This window comes from Brachionichthys hirsutus, unplaced genomic scaffold (genome assembly GCF_040956055.1).
Source record: "Brachionichthys hirsutus isolate HB-005 unplaced genomic scaffold, CSIRO-AGI_Bhir_v1 contig_741, whole genome shotgun sequence".
Classification (NCBI taxonomy): Eukaryota; Metazoa; Chordata; class Actinopteri; order Lophiiformes; family Brachionichthyidae; genus Brachionichthys; species Brachionichthys hirsutus.
Genome location: NW_027180678.1, coordinates 1 through 21,505, shown reverse-complemented (window position 1 = coordinate 21,505; position 21,505 = coordinate 1). Strand labels below are relative to the sequence as shown.

Genomic DNA, 21,505 nt, shown 5'->3' with positions numbered 1-21,505 from the left:
CTCCGGATCAATCCCCACCTCCCCTTTTTTTGTCCACCTACATTGTACATATTATGTGTCTTTTTAATTTATTGTTATTTTGCATCTGTGGAGTAATTTATTTTTAGTTTTATTGGTATTGTTAAATGTTGATGATTTATGTACGAAGGACTTTCAACGGAAACAAGACCGCAAGGGCTTTTTTGAAATGCTCCTCTTAGACAGGATGTTTGACTGTACTTGTACTGTAATACATGCTATTGTTTGACAGTACTTGTACTGTAATACATGCTACTGTTTGACTGTATACTTGTACTCTAACATTCTATCTTATAAATATATCCATCATCATCATCATGACTTTATTGTGCTCAGTGTACTTATTGTACTCTATAAGAAAATCAACACTATGGTCCATCGTCTCTGTCCTGACCAGAACTCCAGTATAATTTCCGGGTTAACCTTTGTTTTCCAGGAGCAGACTGTAAGCAGATTCATCTTTTGTTTTGGTCTCATCTGTTCACCACATGGCACACAGGAAGGCTGTAAAAAAATGTAATAAACACAAGTGCTCTTGAAAAAGTAGATGCCTTTCATCCCAACTGATGATGATGGAGGCATGCACTTAGTGGCTTTCATTTTATATACCATTTGCATACAAATGGAACATTCTCTGCCTAATTCCAGTGTTATTTGCTACCATTTTAGATGAGCTTCCTCCTTTGGCATGATCTCATTAATTATACACTTCCATGTCAAATTTATGAACTTATTTATTAAAAAAAGTACCTTAAAAAACAGCGTCAGATTTTTTTTGTATGTCCATTAAACAAGGATTGGGTGTGTCTTATTTAAGATTACTACTTGACATTCTCCCTTTGTGATGAACTGTTGCAGGAGGCATAATGATATTCTCCTGATAACACACACACACACACACACACACACACAAAAACATGCACATTTATTTCACACCATCAGTAGAAGCTCATACCCAGTCATAACCCTCAAAATAAAAGAAAATCCAGCTCAAGCCATCCAAAATCACATAGCAAGCTTTCATAGCATTGCAGCTTTTAGGCTCATTTCCAGAAGTACACACCAGGGGGCGCTGTCCGCAACAAATTCAACGTACATTCAAAGCGTAATACCTTGAGCGTGCTGCTCATCTATCTGCTGGGCGCCAGCAAAAACTGTCCCAGCACCCTCTAAAATTCATATTAGTAAGGTGGATGTCTTTAACATTTGTGCTAGAAGAAATAGCACAGAAATCACAGAAGGTGACAAAACGGGAGAGAACAAAATAATACTTCATATTTGCCAAAAGAGCAAAAGTATCCCTTTTGTGCGTAGTTTCCCACATAAGGATCGTAATGTGTATGTTTGATTTTACCACATTATTTACAGTATCTAACAGTTTATCTCAAGTTCCTCTCTGCTCCATGTGTGGAAGTTCTGTTCTCTGCATGATCTGAATGTAAAAGTCCAGAAAAGTATCCACATCAAGAAATGCAACAACATCGTTACAAAATGTAAAAAGAAAAAAAAAAGTACAAAAAGCAAAGTATTTTACAAGCATTTGGCCATTTTTCCGGCTTTCGTCTCACCTTGTCTGTTTGTGCATATACACAAGTAAGGTTGTCACAATCAGGTAACATTCATGCAAAGCTAGTATTTTAAAAAAAGTAAACTGATACCAAAGTCAGAAGAGAGCAAAAGTTATATGCATATGAAAATAGAACATCTTTTCTTTATTTAAATTAACAACCTACACATTGTGCACGACAGAGAATCAGACTGTACATCAGTGTACTGTATGTTTTTTCCCCCACTACTTAAAAAAGAAAAGAAGAAAAACCACAATGTGTATAATTCCTTTAAGAACCATAATACACAACACTTTAGCATGTTTATTCAGGTTGTATGTGTAAAACTGTGCTGTCAGCTTTCATCTTTGCAACCCAAGAGCAATGACTATTAGGAAATGGAAGGCAGTAAGTTATATTGCATTTCTTGTGGGTATTACTTGATGAGTAAATTATATAAAACAACCTTTAAAAAACCCTTACTAAGAAATTTCTTAGTAAGGGTAATTTATTTGTACATATCTACAAAATGCCAAATGACTAAAGAAATCGTTTCTTTTTTCATGTGAGGATTTCCCTGATCCAGAACGTCTCAGCGCTTCAGGCAAATCGCAAAGGACAGTGAAGCAATATGGAGGTATGCTTGTTGCAGGCGTGGTAAGAGTGGAGAGAGCTCATCGTTTGGATCGCATCCCAAACTGTGTTGTGTAAGCGAACTTTACGCAGGTACAGCTACTGACACACTCAACAGCGCTGTAGAAAACTCCTCACCTAGGCAGAGATGTCTTGCAATCTACTTTCCAAATGGACCAACATTCCCACAGTATTGTCTTCTTCTTCTTCTTCTTCTTTTTCTTCTTCTTCTTCTGCATTTCCTGAGTATCTACTGTTCATGTTCTTTACTGCCCTCTTCCTACGCAGAAGACGCAGCTGCCGTTTGGAGCAATAGATGCTGTCCCGTGATTGATGAGCAAGAAATGACACCTGCAAATACTGTTGTGCATGCCCTGGACTATTGGGGTATTGTTTTCTTGGGTTGCGACGGTAATCCGGGGAGGTCACAAAACAATTCAGGCAAAATTCCAACGTGACCAGTAAATAAACCGAAGCAGATTTGACCCTTAGAGTCTTCGTTGCGTGCCCCGTGTCTCCACTTACAAGGAAGATGGATCATGGAGGTCAAGGGTTTTCTCGGCGGTGCTATCCATGCTTGAACCTCCTCCGAGTCAGTCTTCTTCCTACACTATCTGGGCCTTGTGAATCGTGGAGGCGTGTGGACCAACCACCGGCATGGGCCGGGGTTTGGGTCTGATTGTGCTGTTGTTATGGCGATACCTCCGTGCGCTGTTGGCGTCGGACACCTGGGAACTGTTGGTCTCGCTGTCCTGGTCGTCAGGATGCTCCTGACTGGCCGGACCCCCCAAACCTTCATCCACTTCATCCTCATCATCTGTTACCGGTGGGTAGCGGCAGCTCAGCGGAGGGAGCTGGTGGCTCTTGGTGACACTTTCCGGCAGCGAGCTCCCGTCTGATGGGATGATGGCGTTGCCGTTTAGCTGCCTTATGTCAGTGGACTGCACAATCGGGAATGGCGATGGCAGGAGAGGAGGGTGTAAACGAGATTCCTGCTGCAAAGACACAACACAGACTCCTTTATTGCATCACCACGAGATCAGTATGCAATGGGGGGGGACACGCCACTATTTGGGGAGATTAGGCTTTGACTTGAGAAACAAATACGCGAACTCACCAGAGATATTGTGCTGTTTCTCACATACATTTCCACTCGTTGTCGGTTCTCCTCTTCCCTGTCGAGGAGCCTGTCTCTCCCCCTGCGTGAGTTGTTGTGCAGGACTGGTCTGCCCAGGTAGTCAAACCCTCCCACTCCTCCTCCCCGTCCTCCGGAGATAGTTGATCGGCTGTCATGGCACATAGCCTGTTCCTGTCAGGGCAAGAAAAGGCATCGATCAGCGTTCACACGTCCCGTCCCCCCTGCATGTTGAGATGCACAGATTGTCATGTTGGGCTGGCACTAGTCATAAAACGAGGGGATTTTAGTAATAGCAGAATTTAAATGAATCAGTCAGAGGCGTCTTATCTACGTTGGATCCTGTACGTTTTGAAACGTGTTTGATTTCTACTTTGTTTTTTTGGATGGATTAAATAATCCAGTCATAAAGTGCCGGCATTTGGTTCCTGCTACCTTTGGAAGGCGCAAGGTGTGCGTGCAGACACACCTTTTCCAGTATATCCTGGGCTAAGCTAACCTGCTGCTGACTATCACTATTTATGTTTTAAGTCAGTCAAATAAACCAATCGGATAGTTTCTCCAGAATGTCTTATCACTGGTAGTAGCACAAGAATTAACACAGCGGAATGGCTCATAGGCATATGCAGCACACAATAGGGCCTAGCTGCATCATTAATGATCAATATCTGAGACACTCCACATTCAGATTTGTTAAAGGTCAGAACTTGCGTGTAAAAATAGATCGCTATGTAAACTGACCCCAAGGGATGACATGCTGGTCCTTATGGTTCCCTCCACCCTCAGAGGGATGTTCTCCTCCGTCTGCAATCAAAAAGAAGCATAGAGCTGATTTAGACGGAAAAGGACGCACTCACACTTTGCTAAAATCCCTAAATCCTAAAAAAAAAATTTTTTTTAGAGCAGCTAACATCTTGTCTGTAAACGCATTACTTGTTATCCACGAAAGGCAAATAAAGCAGATACTGGCATTCGGCAGTCGCTGCTAACCGAGGATGGTTTTTTCATCACAATGTATTTAGAGCAATGCTTGAACACGTGGGGAAGGAATGCACAGAACAGAAACAGTCGATTGATTGTGATCAACGGTGTCACAAAGTCTGACGGGTCTGAATCAGGTCATGCGGACACGACGACGATGATGATGATGATGATGATGAAGCTGCAGTGGGACATTATTTTCAGTGTGAAGAGATCGTACCGCTCCTCTGGGATCTGTGCTGACAGAGTTGATCCTCTTGAAAGAAGCTTGCCTGGAGAGGGTGCTTATTTCCTCCCTGAAACCCAAGAGATGGGGGGGGGGGGGGGGGGTTAGGTTCCATATCTTAACTCTTATTCTGCACATCTCGCACACACTCTCGTTTATTGACAGGTCCTAATAATTTCTGCTCCTTTTATTCCGATACGCTCTCCTGATTGGCTCCCTTCCCCAGTTTTTCCACTTCTCTCCTCAGATCTTTTCTATGAATTTAAGCATTTTCCCAGCATACTTCTTCTCAGTCAGCTCCCTCTCCAGTTTCTTGTTCTTGCGCTTGTGGTGACAAGTGACGGTGATGATGATGACGAGCATGAGGACGAGGAGCCCACTGGCCACTCCCCCCACAATGATCATGAGCATATTTTCAGCCATTTTTTGCTGCCCGGGGAATTCTGCATGGAGAGTCAGTAGGAACACAGAGTCAGGTAAATGCTTCCGTTGCATTCATGACATTAGTCTGACTGTCCTCTACCTAGCACACCAATCTCCATGGCCGCCTTCGCCTCTCCCACTTTATTCTTGGCCACACACTGGTAGGTGCCTCCGTCCGACATGCTTATGGGTCGCCCAAAAGCCAGAGTTCCATTCGGGTGGAGGGTCACGCCCTCTGGCAGCTCTCCACCCAGTCTGCAACAAAATGACATTAAAGCACCGTTTTAGACCAAACGGTGAGCATTTCCTCTCAATGTTTAAAGAGCATGTTGTACATAATTCAACTCTCCCCCCACATCCCAGCCGAAACTTTTCAAATCCTCGCCGCTTTTGATTGATGCGAAATATTACCGTGCTTTTATTGACTAGTTGTTATAGAAGACAATTTAGTGGGGGGAAATCAGTTCGTCGACTGTTCTCACCCTTTTTCTTCAACTCCTTTAAAACAAAGAAGCACAGTTCATAAAATGACGCTCGTAATGCTCCTGTTTTATGTAAGTACAACAAGATTATTACAGGTTTAAGCAGAATGAACTAGTCTCAACCTAATGAAATTGAGTTGAAGGAGTTGAACTGCCCAAAAAATGCTGCAGTTTTCCCCTTCATTCGACACATTTCTATTTTCTCATCTCATCTCAAACTGACCGGAGACATCAAACACACCACGGTTTCCATGTTTCATGCGATTCTTTCTTTAACATTTTTTGGTTGCTTTTGACATATTTATGGCACATTTATTTCTCAGCACACATTAAATCGTGTCCCTCGGTTGACTGAGAGCGGCGAGGTGCTGTCATTCCTGCCTGCGTGAGTCAGAGAGCGTGTTTTCGAGGAGAGCCTCAGCCTCGTTGTTTTGAGTGTATTCAAATTAATCTACGTGAGCAAACCTGACCTCATTACTGTGAACTCTACCAAACCCACATTGGCCCAGAAATACTGGTTGTATTAATTATTATAGGAACATATGTATTAATACACGCCTAAGCCTAACCTTTACACCGCTCCCAACACAGCCGTGCTGTTTTCATCGCTAGCAGGAAACTGTCCGCATTTCATATAGTCGACAGGTTCGTCCTGCTCTTGTTGCTCCAACCCCGCCCCCCCCCCCCACCAGATCACCACTCCCCTGATTGCCACTGGCTTTTCCCTTTCCCTTTTTTTCCCTCTCACCCCCCCCTCGTCCTCCCTCCCTCGTGTGAAACTGTCTGAGCTGTCTCCACTCTGCACAAGCTGCAACAGGACACTGTGACAGCAGATATTACTTCACCTGATGCCAGTTATTGACAAAGCCAGCAGGTTTTACTGCTGCTGCTGAACACGCATGCTCATGTGTGTGTGTTTTCATGTGAAACACAAGCATTAGTAAGTCGAGGTTTATTGTAACAAGTGAAAAAGAGTGGTGTGTGTGTGTGTGTGTGTGTGCATGTGTGTATACATGCTAATGAGTGTGTGTTTGCAGGGATGGCATGTGTCTGGTGAGCCTTCCAACAGCTTAAGGTGTGTTTCTGTGACTAACAGCAAGCAGCATGTCCATCATCATCTGGCATTAACACCCCACTAAACATTTTAATTGTGTCTCTGTACATTTCAGACGTACCTCAGTTCCAGCTACGTGAGAGGAATTTCCCAAACTGTCACTTCTCTTAAGATGATGGGAGCCCCAGTCACCTTTGTGTGACTTATATGTTTTCATTTCTTTCACAAGCCAAATAGAATGCCCCACCCTGGTAATGTCTTAATGTGCCAAAGGAGAGAGCTTAAAGGTGACAGCAGGCACCAGAAGTTGGACATGTCAGCCAATCACTGATCTGGGATTAAATAAATATTAGACTGTGGCCCCTGAGTATTTTTTCCCCCCTCCTCCTTGCATTTTCCATAATAATCACTTCCACTTGAGCGTGTGCATAAAACTATCTCCATCCACAGACTCATGATAACATTTTCTGAAAACTTCTCTGAATGCAGTAACTACAAATGTAAAAAAAAATAAAAAGTTACCACGTAAAACAATCACACAGACAGCAGCATGTAAACCGATCCATTCGTTCGATTCCGCACATTCAGTTCAGTGTGATACACCCAAGAGTGACAAACCCATCCGAGCCTCATGGTGAACTCATCACTGGTGAACTCATGTCAAAACAGCTATTGATTTACCAGAAGGGTAACGGTGACCAGACACGTCAGACAGTTAGTCACGGGAGTGCCAGACAGCCGGAGAGGAGGGTGGGTCCTACCGTACCTGCTCCATGTGAAGCTATGTGGTTTGGGGTTTCCTCCGCTCACACACACCAGGGCAGCGTTTTCCAAGCCCACGCTCCAGTCTCCATTGTATCCGGACACTTCTGCATGGGGAGGGACTGAGAGAAAGAACAAGAATTCACCAGCTTTGTTCCATTCAGGCAAGCGAGGGCTAAATTAGGCGTTAAACACGGAACAAGAAAAAACAGGCTCAAATGGAGCTGTGGGCGAGAGTTCAGACAATTAGCTCACAAAATTTTCATTTTCCAGTTTTCCAATTTGTCCATGTGTTATTTTTTTATTTTTTGTTATGGTCTTTTTTGCTGTGACACGTTGATTTAATGCATGTTACATGTGCAGGACTTTTTGATTACTCACAGTGCACCACCAGATTGTTTTTGAGCCTTCGAGGAGCATCTAAAGTCGGATGCCACACCAGACAGTCCAGCTTCTTGCCGTTCATGCTCCTCAGAGGGTGCAGGGAGTACTGGGAGGCGACCACGCCGTTGTCTGAGGTGCGATTGACGGACTGACCGTTCAGGTCAGAGTCCCAGGAGAGGCGGGGAGGTGGGCGGGCTACAGAGCGGCACGAGGCGACCTGGCGGTAGGACTGTCCCTCCACCAGAATCACGGGATCCAGGGAAGAGATGGGGATGGCTGGAGTGGGGATTGGTGCAATAGTTGTTCAGAGTGACAAAAATGATGATAAGAAACATGCAGGCATGTTAGACTCACTCCACACGATGAGCGACATCCCACTGTCAAAATTGCCTAAAGGGAAGGTGCTGATGCGGCACTCGTAGCGCCCCTCATCAGAGACATCGGTGCTCAAGATGACCAGAGACGAGTCCACGATGGGGTCGCTGTTCATGAAGTGCACTCGTCGAGACCACGCCCCAAACGCTGCAAACAGGGGCGAGGGAGGCAGATAGAGCATGAGGAAGAGAGAGAGTTAAAAGAGCAGGTGAGGAAGAACGTGACACAAAAACATTGAATACAGTAAGTTCAGGAAAAGCCTCGGGGAGTCTTTTGTCACGTTCTATTCCCCGTACATGACTGCAACCTTGGAATTACATTTGCATTGCGCACATACAGTTTCATCTGGGGCGTCTCATTGGGCGTGAGCACGAGATTCCAAATCAGCACAAAATGAGCCACGGGGCAGGGTCTTGACCTTTTTTAAATGTTAAAGCGCACTCGTTTCTCACAGTCCACGATTCATTTCAGCCTTTCAGACAGTTGCAAACACTTGTCTGAAAGCTAATTATGCTGTTTGAGCAAAGAAGCAAGGAGCCTCTGAGCAATACGTGTCAAAGTGACAAATCCATTTGAAAGACCAGGAAAAAAGTTTGCATGGTTGGAATGAACATTTAAGACCGATGACAAGAAGTGTCAAATTCATTCACAGGAAAGATGCGGAAAAGTGATGTGAGGCAAGGTCAGTGAAAGCTCACCTGTCTGTCCGTTAGAATGGTGCGCAGTGATGATCTGCTCCTTGCCATCGGGATTCTCTTTATACCATGTGACTTGCACCACCTGCTCGCCCGCAGACGGCAGGTAGCGACAGGGCAGGACAGTCTCGTCTTCCGCCAGGGACCGGATGGGATCGGCTGGAGACTCTGCAAAGTCTCCGCGTATCACTGCTGCAACGATCAGAGAAGGAGAGCAGCTGCGTGAATCTACTGAGGGTTATAGAAACAGATTATATGTAAGGAGAAAGAGATGCTGCGCCTCATCCTGCTCAGGTTTTATCGCTTGGATAAAGGGCAGACCAAATCAAAACAGAGACGTGTGACGAGGTGATTTGTCTTTTCTGACTTTTCACTTTCAAATCGGCTATCTTGTATAATGCTCTTTTAGATTTTGTGGTGCGCGTGTTATTTCTTCTCATCGTCTGCAGTCACATGTTGCAAACGACAGCGAGGGGAATAAAAACACGATTAAAACACCTTAAAGATCCAATATTCCATTCTTATTAACAATTTTAAATATGGCACCACCACTCGGATCATGTGCTGCCAAGCCACGCCTTTTTCGGGAAGTGGGTGTGGCATGGGCTTGCCATTGTTTTTGCTCAAGTGCGTTTGTTTGGGCAGAGCAAACTCTGAGCACCTGATCCGTCCTCGCCGTGGAGGACGTGCAAAGTCTTTCATGTCATACTTCACCTCAAATCAGAATGTTTCACAGGAGCTATCTTCTGGTAGATGGAATGAGAAAAATATTGGGAATCTTACCAGGAACCGATGATTAAATTGTGGTGATGATCCAGAAGAGATCCTGGATTATGGATCAGTTTGAAATTTTCGTTAACATTGCAGTCAAAATCTCGGTTGATTATTGAGCAATGTCTGTGTTCTATTGTGATTCTAAGCGCTTTATTTTTTTTGTTCGATAGATTTGGAGCAATTACTGAAGTTATCAGAACAATCTGGAAAAAAACCTGTAACAGGCAGCAGCTCCATATTTAAAAGAAAAATGAGAATAATGACATTTTTCTCATATAATAGCAAGAAAAACAAACGAACCAACATACCAAATGTTGCTTTAGTGTAGCATTTCTCGAGTGTATCAAGGTGTAAAAATAAAAGATATATGCAAATGTATGGAAATATGATAAAAGTTTCATCTGAGAAAATAAAATTAGACCTCAATTTCTGAAAGCCAATGCAGGAGAAGCAAAGACAGGATTTAAAACGCTTTCACGGAGAGTGAAGACGGAAAACAGGGAGGAGACAGAAAACAAGGCCGAGCGCAAGTGAAGAAATGTTGCTGAACTAGTTGTTCCAGATAAAGTCTCAAAGCAAACAAGGGGAGAGTTTATTCTCTGTGTGGACGTTGAGTAACCATATACTCACGTCTGGACATTAAGTATTCAAATACTTCAATTTGGATGTTACAATGAGCAGAGACTCGTGACTGGATGCAAAACGGCATTCATGTCTGGACATTAAAGTAGCGTGACTCGTGTCTAGACATTAAAGTAACTGGACACTCATGTCTGACCAGAGACTCATTTTCTGGACATTAAAGTGAGTTGTGTCTCTCACACCGTCTCACTTCAAACCACAAGGCCTCTCTTGTTTTGCTACTTCTGTCTTGATCTACTTGATTTTTTTCTTTTTTTTTTTAAAGGACACATTTTCAGTCTACCCTATGAAGACATATTGTCGTGTGTCAACTTTTCTTCTGTCCTCCAGCCATCACACAAACATATATTGAACATGGAGGCCCGAGGTGTCGAATCCTGGAGCCTGGAACTTGTCAGGCGTTTGTTTGCTTGTGTCTCTTAGCTCAATGCTCAAAGAAAAAAAAATAAAAATACATTTTGTGGAATTTCCGCTAGTGCTTAAAAGCAAATGTGATTCATCGTCACAATGTTTTTAAAATACTGCTGCCCTTGGCATCAGGCTTGAGCTGCTGATGACTGATTTAATGTCGGGGGGGGGGGGGGGGGGAATTACATTAATTGCATTTTGCCCGAGCACCAATGATGCGTAACTTTATCTTCTTTTATGCATCATCAGCAAACAAATTGTTTATTAGCCAGATGTGGACAAGATCCTGTAGACGTTGGTGCAGAACATCAAATGTTACCGTGGATTGGGCTAAAGGGGGCTAATCCAGGAATTGTATCTCCCAATGTGAATTTTTCCTCACATTGGGAGGGATTAGCAACATTCTCTCTAACTACACAAACCCGCCCCACGAAACTTGTGCTTGTGTCATTCGAGTCCAGACTTGTTTTTGCTGAATATTTACGGCACCTGATTTCAGTCCCGCTGGAAGTGACAGGCCGGGACAGAGTGACTGAACGGCTGCATTTTAAGTTTCACTCGCAAAAAGCGTACAACATACACACTAGCTGTGTACTCAAATATGTACTACACATACGTATACATAAAAAGGTGGGACAATGTAATCTCAATCTGGGAGATGAGTGGAAAACTGCATTCAACACACCACTGGGCCATTAATGCAATGGTTGTTATAAAACATATTATAACCAGAAATATCTCAAGACTGTATCCAGAAATATTTCCTTAGTTTTTGGGGCAGTCCCTTTGTGGTGTCCAGTATCTTTAAGGGTTATTGTTGTTCTGCTAAAACTGCCATGAAGGTCCACCCTGTGCATTGTGGGTTCATTTGTCCATGTGTAGCTGAGTAATCGCAACGACTCTGCATTTGTATCAATATAGTAGTAATATTACATTATTTACAACATAAAGGGATAATTTTATGATATACAGTACTTCAACTCTGCTGAAGTACACTCAGAAAAAATAAAACTTCAAACACTTTGTAATGGTTTTCCCAGAAAGCATCGGGGGGGGGGGTAAATTAAAAGCAATTTACCCACAACTTGCCATCTGCAGAACTGTGCTGCCAATAAGGTTCGTAAAACAATACAATAGTTAAGTTACAAGGCCACAACATTTAAAACAAAACAAAACCACAGTCTGTTATTTAGCGATGTGGGAATCTGTTCAAGAATGTCAATAGAAGGATGTGATTCATACTTTTCCCATCAGGCGATGAGTCTTCTCCACTCATAGATGTGTTTTTCCGTGTGATTCTGTGTGTGTGTGTGTGTGTGTGTGTGTGTGTGTGTGTCTCACCATGTAGTCTAAGACAAGTGTGGAATCTGCCTGTGCTGCATTACTGGCGTAACACTCAATCTATCCTGTATTTCTGTTTGGACTGAAGAAGATTTCATTCCCTAATGTATTGTCGTCTGACATTTGCAGACTGTTTACACAACTGCAGATCCTCTCCTGAAACTATTTGATAGGTGTTGGGATGATAAAAATCCTGTCCTGTTGGCCAATACTTCCTGTGAAGTACCGTTTGGACTGACTATGACATCATGGTACACTTTGCACCTCCTCCAGGAAGGAGACACTGCAGGTGCTTAGTTTGCTCTGACTGCATACACACACACACACAGACACACACACACACACATACACACACACATACACACACACATACACTTGTTGCAAATTACGAAAAACCCGAGCCACACTGATGTCCGGAAATAGGCGTTGCTTCCATCAACTCATTTGCATTTTAGGCCACAGATACAGACAGACGGCCAATGACCAGAGAGCTGAGGGAGGGAGTATACAGCCATCCCATAATACATGATCAGAGTGGTATTTCAAATCTTCAAAGGCTTACTTTGCTTTTTTTTTTTTCCAGAAACAAAATTTTAATTAGAGTAAGAACAATATTGTACCTTCATGGTCAAACAGTACATTTTGAAGCCAAAAGCTGAATCAGCACACGTTCAGATACTTTGTTCAAATCTAGTTATTTATTATCTCATAGTATTTAATTTTTCCTGTGAACTGTATAAATGCACTAATTCTTCACTCGGGTCCGAATCAGACTCCAATTGTGGATCTTGTCATTTTGCTTCAAGCGTTGGTGCAAGCCCCTACCTGTAAAGGTAACGAGTCCTTCACAATAAAAGCTGCTCCAGGTCAACACCAAAAAATACAAATGCATCGTCGCAAATCCATTCCTTGCTTTTCCCGTCATTCCATCAACAGACGCACAAGTAAACAGATGCAAGAAAACACATAACCTCTTTTGGAGAGACAAATATATCAGGCCAGCTTAATGTCACAAAGCGATACTTAAAGATTGCTTGAAAATTTCCTAGTGGGCTTACTGCATTTACACACATTTAGGCTTCAGCAACACACACACACACACACACATAGGAGGAGGGTCCACACCATCTGCAACCAATTGATGAGCAGTAACCTGTTCATCCTGAAATATCAGACGGAGCCACAAGTGTTTTTAACAGCAAAGTCGACCCCTGAGAAAAACTGGAAGCCGACCAAAAGTGTTTATGAATCTGTCTGACATCCTGTTAACTATTAAGACAACTCACATGTAGGATTGTCTCTTCATGCTGCATTTTAAATCCTTATATATATATATTTATAAAGTTCTATATGGGTTCACTCTGTTGCAGAAAACAGCCCACAGCAGGAACATCAGCTTCGACACCGGACAAAAGAAACAGATTGTGCGACTGCATGGATGATCTCTCACTGGACAGACTGCATGTAAATCCGTCTTACCACAGATCCTCAGGACAGAGAGACACAGAGAGAGTGCGTTCAGCCGAAGTGTCATTCTCCCCCCCAGCAGTTCACGCTTAGCTTTGTTCAAGTCGGGATGATTTCAGCGCAGGAATAAAGCTCATCCGTCCAGTTGTTAGTATCCGAAATGCCAGGTGTGCATGAGGAACAGATGCGGATTCATGCCTCGTGCTGCCGGATCATCGTGGTTTAGTTTTTTCTGTTGTCTCTGTCAGGATCAGATTTTTTTATAAAAAACAAAACAAAACAATAATAATAAAACAAAATTCACGTCGTTTGAAGTCAGTCCTTGTTGAAAATGTTAATCCTTTCAGCAACTGCAGGTTTGTTAAGAAAGGCGCAGTGTTACCTGTTAAGGATACACCTGTCTCTCTCTCCCTCTCCCTCCCTCTCTCTCTCTCTCTGTCTCATACACACACCTACCCCAAGCGCTCGTGCACACACACACACACACACACACACGCAGTTGCACTAAAAAGTCACCATTCCGGTTTGTTAAAGACAACATGGCAGTTATTTTCTCGTCTTTACTTGCTCTGCCCAGAGTCGACGCAGGTGAAAAGCAGACTGAAATATCATAATAGGCTTCCACTCTCGCCAGACGTCAACACTGTACTGTCTGCTACTGTAGGAAAAGTACAGATCCATCAGCAAAGATGAGCAACACAGAAACCACACCGACACTTTTGCATGAATCACCTGCATGAACTCAGTGCTGTGTTACAGTCTGGATGGAATTCAGCCGGGCTGTTTAACTGCGTTTTGCAGCAGCTCCGTAGTTCTGTATCCGCATGCACATGCTCGCATCAGGATTTATGCTGATACGGTCATTTGGTGGAATGATTCGATTGGATTGCTTGAACATCTGGGTGGTGAGATTATTCGGATGTTGGGACACGTATCCAATCAAGAATCCATTACATTCTGGCATGGATTGAGGAAATCCTCACATTGCAAAGTGCAGAAAAATCATTTGAGATATTTCTAACCATTACCTAGTAATCAACTCATAAATCCAAGTGCTATCAGTTGGCAGTCATCGCCTAGAAATATTCCCAGATCCAGTTTGAATTTATTTATCCAGATCCAGAGTCAATCCAGCGGCTCTACTTTTATTATTTTGCCATTGCTTTTCTTTCTGAACCATCTACATTCTCATTATTTGACCATGTCAACAAGTGTGAAATGATCGGTTGTTTACAAAATCTGTCCCTCTTCAATCTCAGAATAAAGAGTGACTTTAAATCGGGAAGGTTTGTTTTTAATGACATGTAACCATCTACAGAAACTTGGATAGCAAATAGTACATCGTGCTTAGATGCATTGAACAGTCAGATAATGGGACACAGTTGAAATGATCAGCCCACATTTTAAGCCTGAAACTGATTTCTCTCAGACTCGCTCTGCTTGACGCCAACACCGCCCTCTTGTGGTGAGTCCAGCGCACTGCTCAGCATTTTACACTGCTTCAGGCTGTAACTGCACGTATTTTAATCTGTTTAAAGAGGAAGTTAACAGGAGGTTAGTGTAAGTTAGCATGTAGGCTTTAGATGAGCAATACAAAAAAAAAATCATTATTACAGTAAAAAAAAAAAAAAAATCCCACAAGCAGCATCATAGTTGTGAAAATATTTCTGGCTAAAACAATTTGCAGTAAAAATCAGAGGCGGGGTTAACGCTTGTGCACATTTCCCCCAAATATAAGCATGATACCATATCATATTAAATATTTTAAAAAATGAGAGGAATTGTCTGGATTTCCATTCTTCGCGTCGTCACTTCTTCACACCGATTGTTTCGTATGTGTCCTCGGTGCGAGGAGTCAACCCCTGGAAGAAGTAAACAGCAAAAGGAATTGGGATAATCAGTGTTGAAAAGGAAATCTGTCATCTCAAGTAAAAGTCCGTCCTCATTCCCAGCAGCAGTTACTCACCGTGTAGATGGCCTCAGCAACATTCTGTCAGGGCAGAGAAGACCGATGTTAAGCACACGGTGATATAAAAGCTAACGGGAGACTTTCTTTTTCTTGACAAGTGCCCCCCCCCCCAACAGGATGCATATTGGGTAAAGAGGAAGGTACCCGAGAAGCTAGAAGGAGAAGTGAGACGAGCCAGAGAGTGAGACGCCTCATCTGTGCTCTTTAGAGTGTGTTCCTGTGTTAATGTGTCACAGTGGGTGAGTTTGTGGCCGGCGATAGGAAATCATAGAAAAAAAAAGAGTGTGTTTCTTTCTGGCTCATTTCTTACCTGCGCTTGTTTTGGTTTTTCAGCTTTAGCCTCCCTAGCACTGATAATCTGCGGAAGACAAGGTTAAATGAGCAAACAGAAGTCTTACGGTGGCTTTAGCTCTTCAGAACGTAGACAGACTCTATTGGCACATCAGCCCCCTTAATTTTAGTGCAAGGATTCTCAGTGCATAATAAATACCACACATAGAAAATATTAATATGGAACTTAAAGCCACAGAAGTACATCAGAGTGTAATAAAAATGTACTTTAATTGCATGTTTTAGTGCAAGGATTCTTCACTTCGCTGATGACACTCAGCTGTTGTACCAGATTACTTTTGGTAATCATCTTTAATCAAACAATGCAAAGGGGAAAATAAATTTCATTCTAAATATTATGCATTTAATAACCTCCATTAATGTGATCCCACATGCACCGTTTGCATCCAGATACGGATGGATGGAACTTTGAGGGACGAAGGTCAAGAAAGAGTTTGAGAAGATCTGATGTGCCAAGTAATAAACAGTAAACGTCTTTTACAAACAATATATATATATATATATATATAAATACATTTTCATTTGGATTGTATCTAAATTCAAGAGACTTTATTTGTTTGTTTGTTTGTTCAGTTTCAAGAATTCACACTTACTACACAGTTATACATTAATTTAGACACATGTCATAACATATGAAAACAACAACAGCATATATATAAATAAAACAATATAAATACATTATAAAAAAAGCAGAAAACATTGTTTTCTTGGATTTAATTCAACCACCGCATTACTAACAAATTCATTAATTTGTGTTCCAAATATTAATTTTGCATCTGATTTTCAGTATTTTCTGCAGTGTAAAGTATATTTAGGCATTTTAAAATGGAAATATGTTTTGTGTTTTAACATGGATACTTTTTCTTTTCTATGTAAATTCTTCTAGTTTCTTCTAGAATAAATGATAAATATTACAGTTTCAACTAAATGAAGTCATGATAAATGAATGGATGTTTCTGTTGTTGCTTGTTCTAAACACCGTGTCCTGCTTCCCGGCATGTAGGGCAGCAGGTGATTGCTGCATTCTGTATTTACTATAGCGTCTGGTGGGTGGACAGTGTTTGGAAAAAGAACATTTGTTCATGTGTTTCTGTTAAAAAAAGTAAACAAGCCTACCTTCATCCTGCAGTAGAGAGCCGTCAGCACGATGCCGTAGAGAAACAGGATGCCATCCAGAATGTAGCAGATGTGTTGCTCTGACAGAGCAGCTGGGGAGACACAGGCGGACGTTTGTTAATAGCGACGCCATAGCAACGGCACAACAATCTGATTGATCATCATCATCATCCTCATCAGAGTTCTCCGACTTTAAATGTCATTTATGAGACATTTTGTGGCTTCTACTTGATTGACTTGATGACATCACAATTCACGCCGTCAGTGACCGCGGGGCTGATTTCATGTCATTTGAGTGAGTGAAGGTGTCACCATGTCAGGAAACATACGAGCATCACGTGAGCAGATACACACCAGACACAGCTGGGACTGTGTCTGTGTCACGCAGCAACTAAAAAAGGAATAATGGAAACTAAAAGTAAATTAAGTGAGAAAAATGACTCATTCATTGAGAATAAGTAAATATGCAGAGATATTTCTGTCTCATTCAGATGTTTGAATCTACAGAATCATGAATTAACCGGGATTCCAAATTCATTTAAAAGCAATAGGTTATCAGCTTTCTGCTCTGTGAAAAGGCCTCGGAAGACACAGCTTCATACGTTCACTCATAAATCGTGCGTGCATAAAACTACTATGGGATGCACAAGCTGTAGGTTTGTAGTTTGGTTTTGTACAGTTGAGCAATATTTTTAGGGTTTATAAAGCTAAGATTTATTTATGTCTTCTTTCCTTCAATTCACCCCAATTTGAGCATAAGAAAATGAAATTCTATTTAAATGGAAATTGTTTGAAAAAATAATGTAAAAAAAGAAAGAAAAAGAAACACCACCAGCGTTCTCCAAAATAAAAGATAATCAAACTAAATAAGGACAAGTATAAATTAATTGACAGAGGGCTTCATTATTAAACATATAACTAATGGTAGCATTTCAAAGCCAAATATAAAATACATACTATCGAATTTTTTTATAAAGATAATTTAATACAAATGCAAATAAATACAATTAAAAATACTGTATACACTCTTGGTTCTTAATCACTTTAATTTCTTATAATTAAATATTATTATCCGATTCCATGCGTTATAATTTTCCTCTCCATGTTTTTATTTTCTGATCAACGTTATTATCGTTCTAGCCAGTTTAAGCTAGAACATGCATTTTCGTAAGTTTCATTTTTAGGAATTTTAATGTAATTCATTCAGCCTAAATATAACTCCGGCTAAAAAAAAAAAACGTCTCCATTTTGCAAAGAAAAAAACAGACGTCATTCTCCATCCCGTGTTCCTCCCCTTTCTCTCTCCATCACAAATTCAAGCAGATGACTCACTTTTCTAAAATCTCTGATTTGGTTCACAAATCCCTTCCAAATCATCCCCGTCTTTCTTCTCATGACCCCCCCCCCCCCACACACACACACACACACACTTCGCAGTGACAGGTGTTGTTGTTTTGAGGTCGTAGGTGGAGAATCATCCTGTCCAGGTGAAACTGTTAAACCGGTGGATTCCCCTTCCGGTGCAGTCTGTCACCCAAAGTCGTGGCGTCTTATCAGCGTCATCTTTTATTCTGGTTTCCACACAAACATTTACAGATAGAGAAAAACCCTGTGGTCCAGAGATAACAAGTAACTTTTGTCTCAGCCAATAAAAACATGCAGCAGGGAGCTCCACCAGTGCATTTCGGTGTATTCTAAAACAATAATTGTAGTGTTTTTTTCATTAATTTTACATCAGATTTTTTATTTTTATTTTTTTCCCCTCCTATAATAAACACAACAAAAAATGTTGATGCCTTTCACAAAGCAGAACCGTAAACTTAAAGATGGCTGACTGGTTATTAAATCTTTGCGGTAAATTTAAGACTTTAAAATGATTTAAAAGCTGAAAAATGTTTTGTTCAGAAGTGACAAGGTCAGCTTCTCTTTTCGCCCCAACACAGATGTGGCAACATTTCCGAGGAATAAAACAAACCCTCGCCGCTCCAACACAAACTCCGGTCGTTTTAAACACTTTTGTCTGGGTGTTTTCTTCACATTCAAATTAATTGATCATCGTGACAATCGAGAGCAATATCAGAACCTTGATTTCTCCAAGAGTCACAACTCACCGGCACTCCCAAAACTCATCCACAGAGGAATCGCCACCAGTAACGGCCTCTTCCCCCACACGGCCATGTTTTAAAGCTCGACACACACCAGTGGGCTGCTTCAGCGACCAGAAAAACGCCAAACTGGGTTGGTTTTTTTCTTCTTCCTCGTTGATTGATATGTAGCACGCAAATGTTGCATACCTCACAGCCAAGAGGGGAAGTTGTGGTCTGAGCGCCGAGTCCACTTCGATCTCATCACACCACTCCCCCCCCCCCCCCCCGTAACCAGAGGAAGGACGTGAAGGCTGCAGCATCATCTATAAAGATTCATTTTCGCACGATTTCAGACAATAAATGAAACATTTAAAACAAGAAAATTCACTGCTCGGTCATAAAATATTTACTTAAGTTTATTTTGAGTTTTGTTTTTTTACACATCAACATTTACTTCACTACAGCCAGTAGAGAACACTGCAACGAGCTGAGCAGAGAAAAAGAGCACAAATTCAGGGGACGGACACATCGGCGGTGCCACGCTAGCGGTCGACCTCTCCGAACACGATGTCCTGCGTACCTGCAGAGGAAAAGACTTCAGGCCAAAGCTTCCGCTCACATTTAAAACTGGCGTTTTTATAGCTCAATGTCCGTTTCTTACCAATAATGGCCACCACATCAGCCAGCATGTGTCCTTTGGCCATTTTATCCAGGCTAGCCTAAAAAATAAAGAAACATTCATTACTGTTCAAAAACTACAATCTGCATTCTGTTATTTAGTGCAGGAAAGCTCAGAGAAAAGTGAATATTCATTAGATTACTGCCTCAAGTTGATGCACCGACTACTCTAATCGTTTGTTTATGAGACTTGAAAGGCTTTTCTCGCCTTGAAGGCCGAATTCAAATGAAATGACTGTGAAACAGCAGGAAGGAAGAAGGGGGGGAGGAGGGTCTGTACGCTTTTAAAAATGGCTCTGGAGTACTTTATAAAATGTGCCTAATGAACTAAAAGCAGCCTTAAGGACGAGCCTTTAAATGTGCTGAATAATTGATACCTGTTGTGTTTAATATTTCAATGTCTTATGAAGTTTTAAGAGCGCACCAAGTGAGCGAACCCAGGAGCTTTGATCTTGCAGCGATACGGCCTGCTGGAGCCGTCTGATATCAAATAAACACCGAACTCTCCCTGCAACGGAAAAAGCACACACACAGACACACACTCGAGTGAGCAAATTGCATCGCAAGCAAGTCCCTAAAGGCCTGCAGAGGCTTCCTCGTTCATTAAGACTCTTAAAACCAAATGTAAACTGAAGATCTACAGAGTCCAACGCTAGAGAGAGAGAGAGAGAGAGGTGGGGGGGGGGGGCTTTGCTTGTTGAGCACAGAGCTGTTTTTTAAAGGTAAATCATTATGAGTGCTCTAACCTTGGGTGCCTCCACAGCTGTGTACGTGGCCCCCGGGGGCACCTGGTACCCCTCTGTGTACAGTTTAAAGTGGTGGATCAGAGACTCCATGGACGCCTGAGACACAGAACACGACACGTCTGTCATCACACACACACACCCATACCCACACACACACACGCTTTAGAGCGTGTTGAATGTGGTCACGTTAACATGCAGTTTGCAGCAGAGGGGAGAGCAAAGATAAAAAATAAAAAAAAGGAAGCGTAGGGAAGACTTTCAGACAGAAATCGATCTGAAGACTGAAAGGAAAAAATACAGTGGGCTCACCTTCATCTCAGACCTCTTCGGTGGAGCCACCTTGGCGTCATCCACCTTAATCTCTCCTTCAGGCATCTTGTTGAGCGCCTGGTGCATGATCTTCAGAGACTGCCTCATCTCCTCCACTCTGCACAGATACCTGGAACACACGATACGGAAATCAGCGAGGAGAGCCAGAGGAACTTCTCGCCAAAGAACTGCGGCGACAATTAAACAAGAAAACGACACAAACAAGAAAAGGCCCGCGTCTGTGTGCCTTCACAGGGTTTCCGTGCGACACAACCTAACTGGAGTCACTGCTCAGACTGAGTGATGAAAAAAAAAAACGTAGGGCCGCACGGAATTAATTTTCAAATAAAATGAAATATTATTTAAAAGACGTGGCATTTCTAAAACGGCAACGATGCCACTGAACATCAAATCCTTTTTTTACACTAGATGTCAGAATTCCATCAGCAGCAAGATGTCTAACAATCAGTGCAAACAGAATGAAGCAGCATGCCAGCAGCCATTTCACACCAGCTCAGAATTAGAGCCAGGGCTCTTCTTGCACGTGGCAGAAAAATAACAGCTTGCCGATTTCTTGGATGCTCGCTGACGGATTACAAAGAAGTTTCCCTTTTGATTGGATAAAAGTGTAATTAAACTAACTACTGAAAGATGCACGTTGTAAATCTGACTCAAGGAAGAAAAGCAGGCATCAAGAGAGACACTCGTACATCATATCATTACTGAGCATTAAAATCAAGATTACAATTCGGGAAGCATTTTGCATGTTGGCACCGATCATGACTCACTAGAGTCGGCGTGGGAAAGTGATCTCTGAGTGGATGGAATATCTAATGAAAGATAAACGGCTGCTCAGTTACCTGTCGTAGCAGTCTCCATTGGTTCCGATGGGGATGTCAAAC

At 42.2% G+C, this 21,505-nt stretch overlaps 3 protein-coding genes across 3 annotated transcripts; all 3 read right to left on the bottom strand.

Moving 5' to 3' along the window:
- Positions 1 to 770: 770 nt before the first annotated feature.
- Positions 771 to 13,414, bottom strand: LOC137916404 (nectin-4-like). Its single transcript, XM_068759426.1, has 11 exons — positions 13,360 to 13,414; positions 8,719 to 8,904; positions 8,000 to 8,167; positions 7,643 to 7,921; positions 7,266 to 7,383; positions 5,064 to 5,218; positions 4,824 to 4,983; positions 4,535 to 4,610; positions 4,075 to 4,137; positions 3,316 to 3,507; positions 771 to 3,193 (listed from the first exon to the last, which is right to left on the bottom strand). Exons 1-11 carry the CDS (start codon positions 13,412 to 13,414, stop codon positions 2,804 to 2,806), a joined length of 1,842 nt encoding a protein of 613 aa, XP_068615527.1. The 3' UTR covers positions 771 to 2,803.
- Positions 13,415 to 14,695: 1,281 nt separating this feature from the next.
- Positions 14,696 to 19,033, bottom strand: LOC137916406 (high affinity immunoglobulin epsilon receptor subunit gamma-like). The gene is made up of 5 exons (XM_068759429.1): positions 18,895 to 19,033; positions 16,784 to 16,875; positions 15,627 to 15,674; positions 15,314 to 15,337; positions 14,696 to 15,209 (listed from the first exon to the last, which is right to left on the bottom strand). Exons 1-5 carry the CDS (start codon positions 18,959 to 18,961, stop codon positions 15,156 to 15,158), a joined length of 285 nt encoding a protein of 94 aa, XP_068615530.1. The 5' UTR covers positions 18,962 to 19,033; the 3' UTR covers positions 14,696 to 15,155.
- Positions 19,034 to 19,267: 234 nt separating this feature from the next.
- LOC137916407 (NADH dehydrogenase [ubiquinone] iron-sulfur protein 2, mitochondrial-like) lies at positions 19,268 to 21,499 on the bottom strand. The gene is made up of 6 exons (XM_068759430.1): positions 21,464 to 21,499; positions 20,604 to 20,733; positions 20,295 to 20,390; positions 19,973 to 20,056; positions 19,532 to 19,589; positions 19,268 to 19,450 (listed from the first exon to the last, which is right to left on the bottom strand). Exons 2-6 carry the CDS (start codon positions 20,709 to 20,711, stop codon positions 19,413 to 19,415), a joined length of 384 nt encoding a protein of 127 aa, XP_068615531.1. The 5' UTR covers positions 20,712 to 20,733; positions 21,464 to 21,499; the 3' UTR covers positions 19,268 to 19,412.
- Positions 21,500 to 21,505: the final 6 nt, after the last annotated feature.

Excerpts from the sequence above, each read along its gene's own strand:
- LOC137916404 (XM_068759426.1), bottom strand. The coding sequence starts at position 13,414 with ATGACACTTCGGCTGAACGCACTCTCTCTGTGTCTCTCTGTCCTGAGG. Across the intron at positions 4,138-4,534 it reads GCACAGATCCCAGAGGAGCG|ACGGAGGAGAACATCCCTCT; the intron begins GTACGATCTCTT and ends TTTTGATTGCAG. Across the intron at positions 3,194-3,315 it reads GAAACAGCACAATATCTCTG|CAGGAATCTCGTTTACACCC; the intron begins GTGAGTTCGCGT and ends GTGTCTTTGCAG.
- LOC137916406 (XM_068759429.1), bottom strand. The coding sequence starts at position 18,961 with ATGGCCGTGTGGGGGAAGAGGCCGTTACTGGTGGCGATTCCTCTGTGG. Across the intron at positions 15,675-16,783 it reads CTCTCTACTGCAGGATGAAG|ATTATCAGTGCTAGGGAGGC; the intron begins GTAGGCTTGTTT and ends TGTCTTCCGCAG. Across the intron at positions 15,338-15,626 it reads AAAAACCAAAACAAGCGCAG|AATGTTGCTGAGGCCATCTA; the intron begins GTAAGAAATGAG and ends CTGCCCTGACAG.
- LOC137916407 (XM_068759430.1), bottom strand. The coding sequence starts at position 20,711 with ATGAGGCAGTCTCTGAAGATCATGCACCAGGCGCTCAACAAGATGCCT. Across the intron at positions 20,391-20,603 it reads CGAAGAGGTCTGAGATGAAG|GCGTCCATGGAGTCTCTGAT; the intron begins GTGAGCCCACTG and ends TCTGTGTCTCAG. Across the intron at positions 20,057-20,294 it reads CAGCTGTGGAGGCACCCAAG|GGAGAGTTCGGTGTTTATTT; the intron begins GTTAGAGCACTC and ends TTTCCGTTGCAG.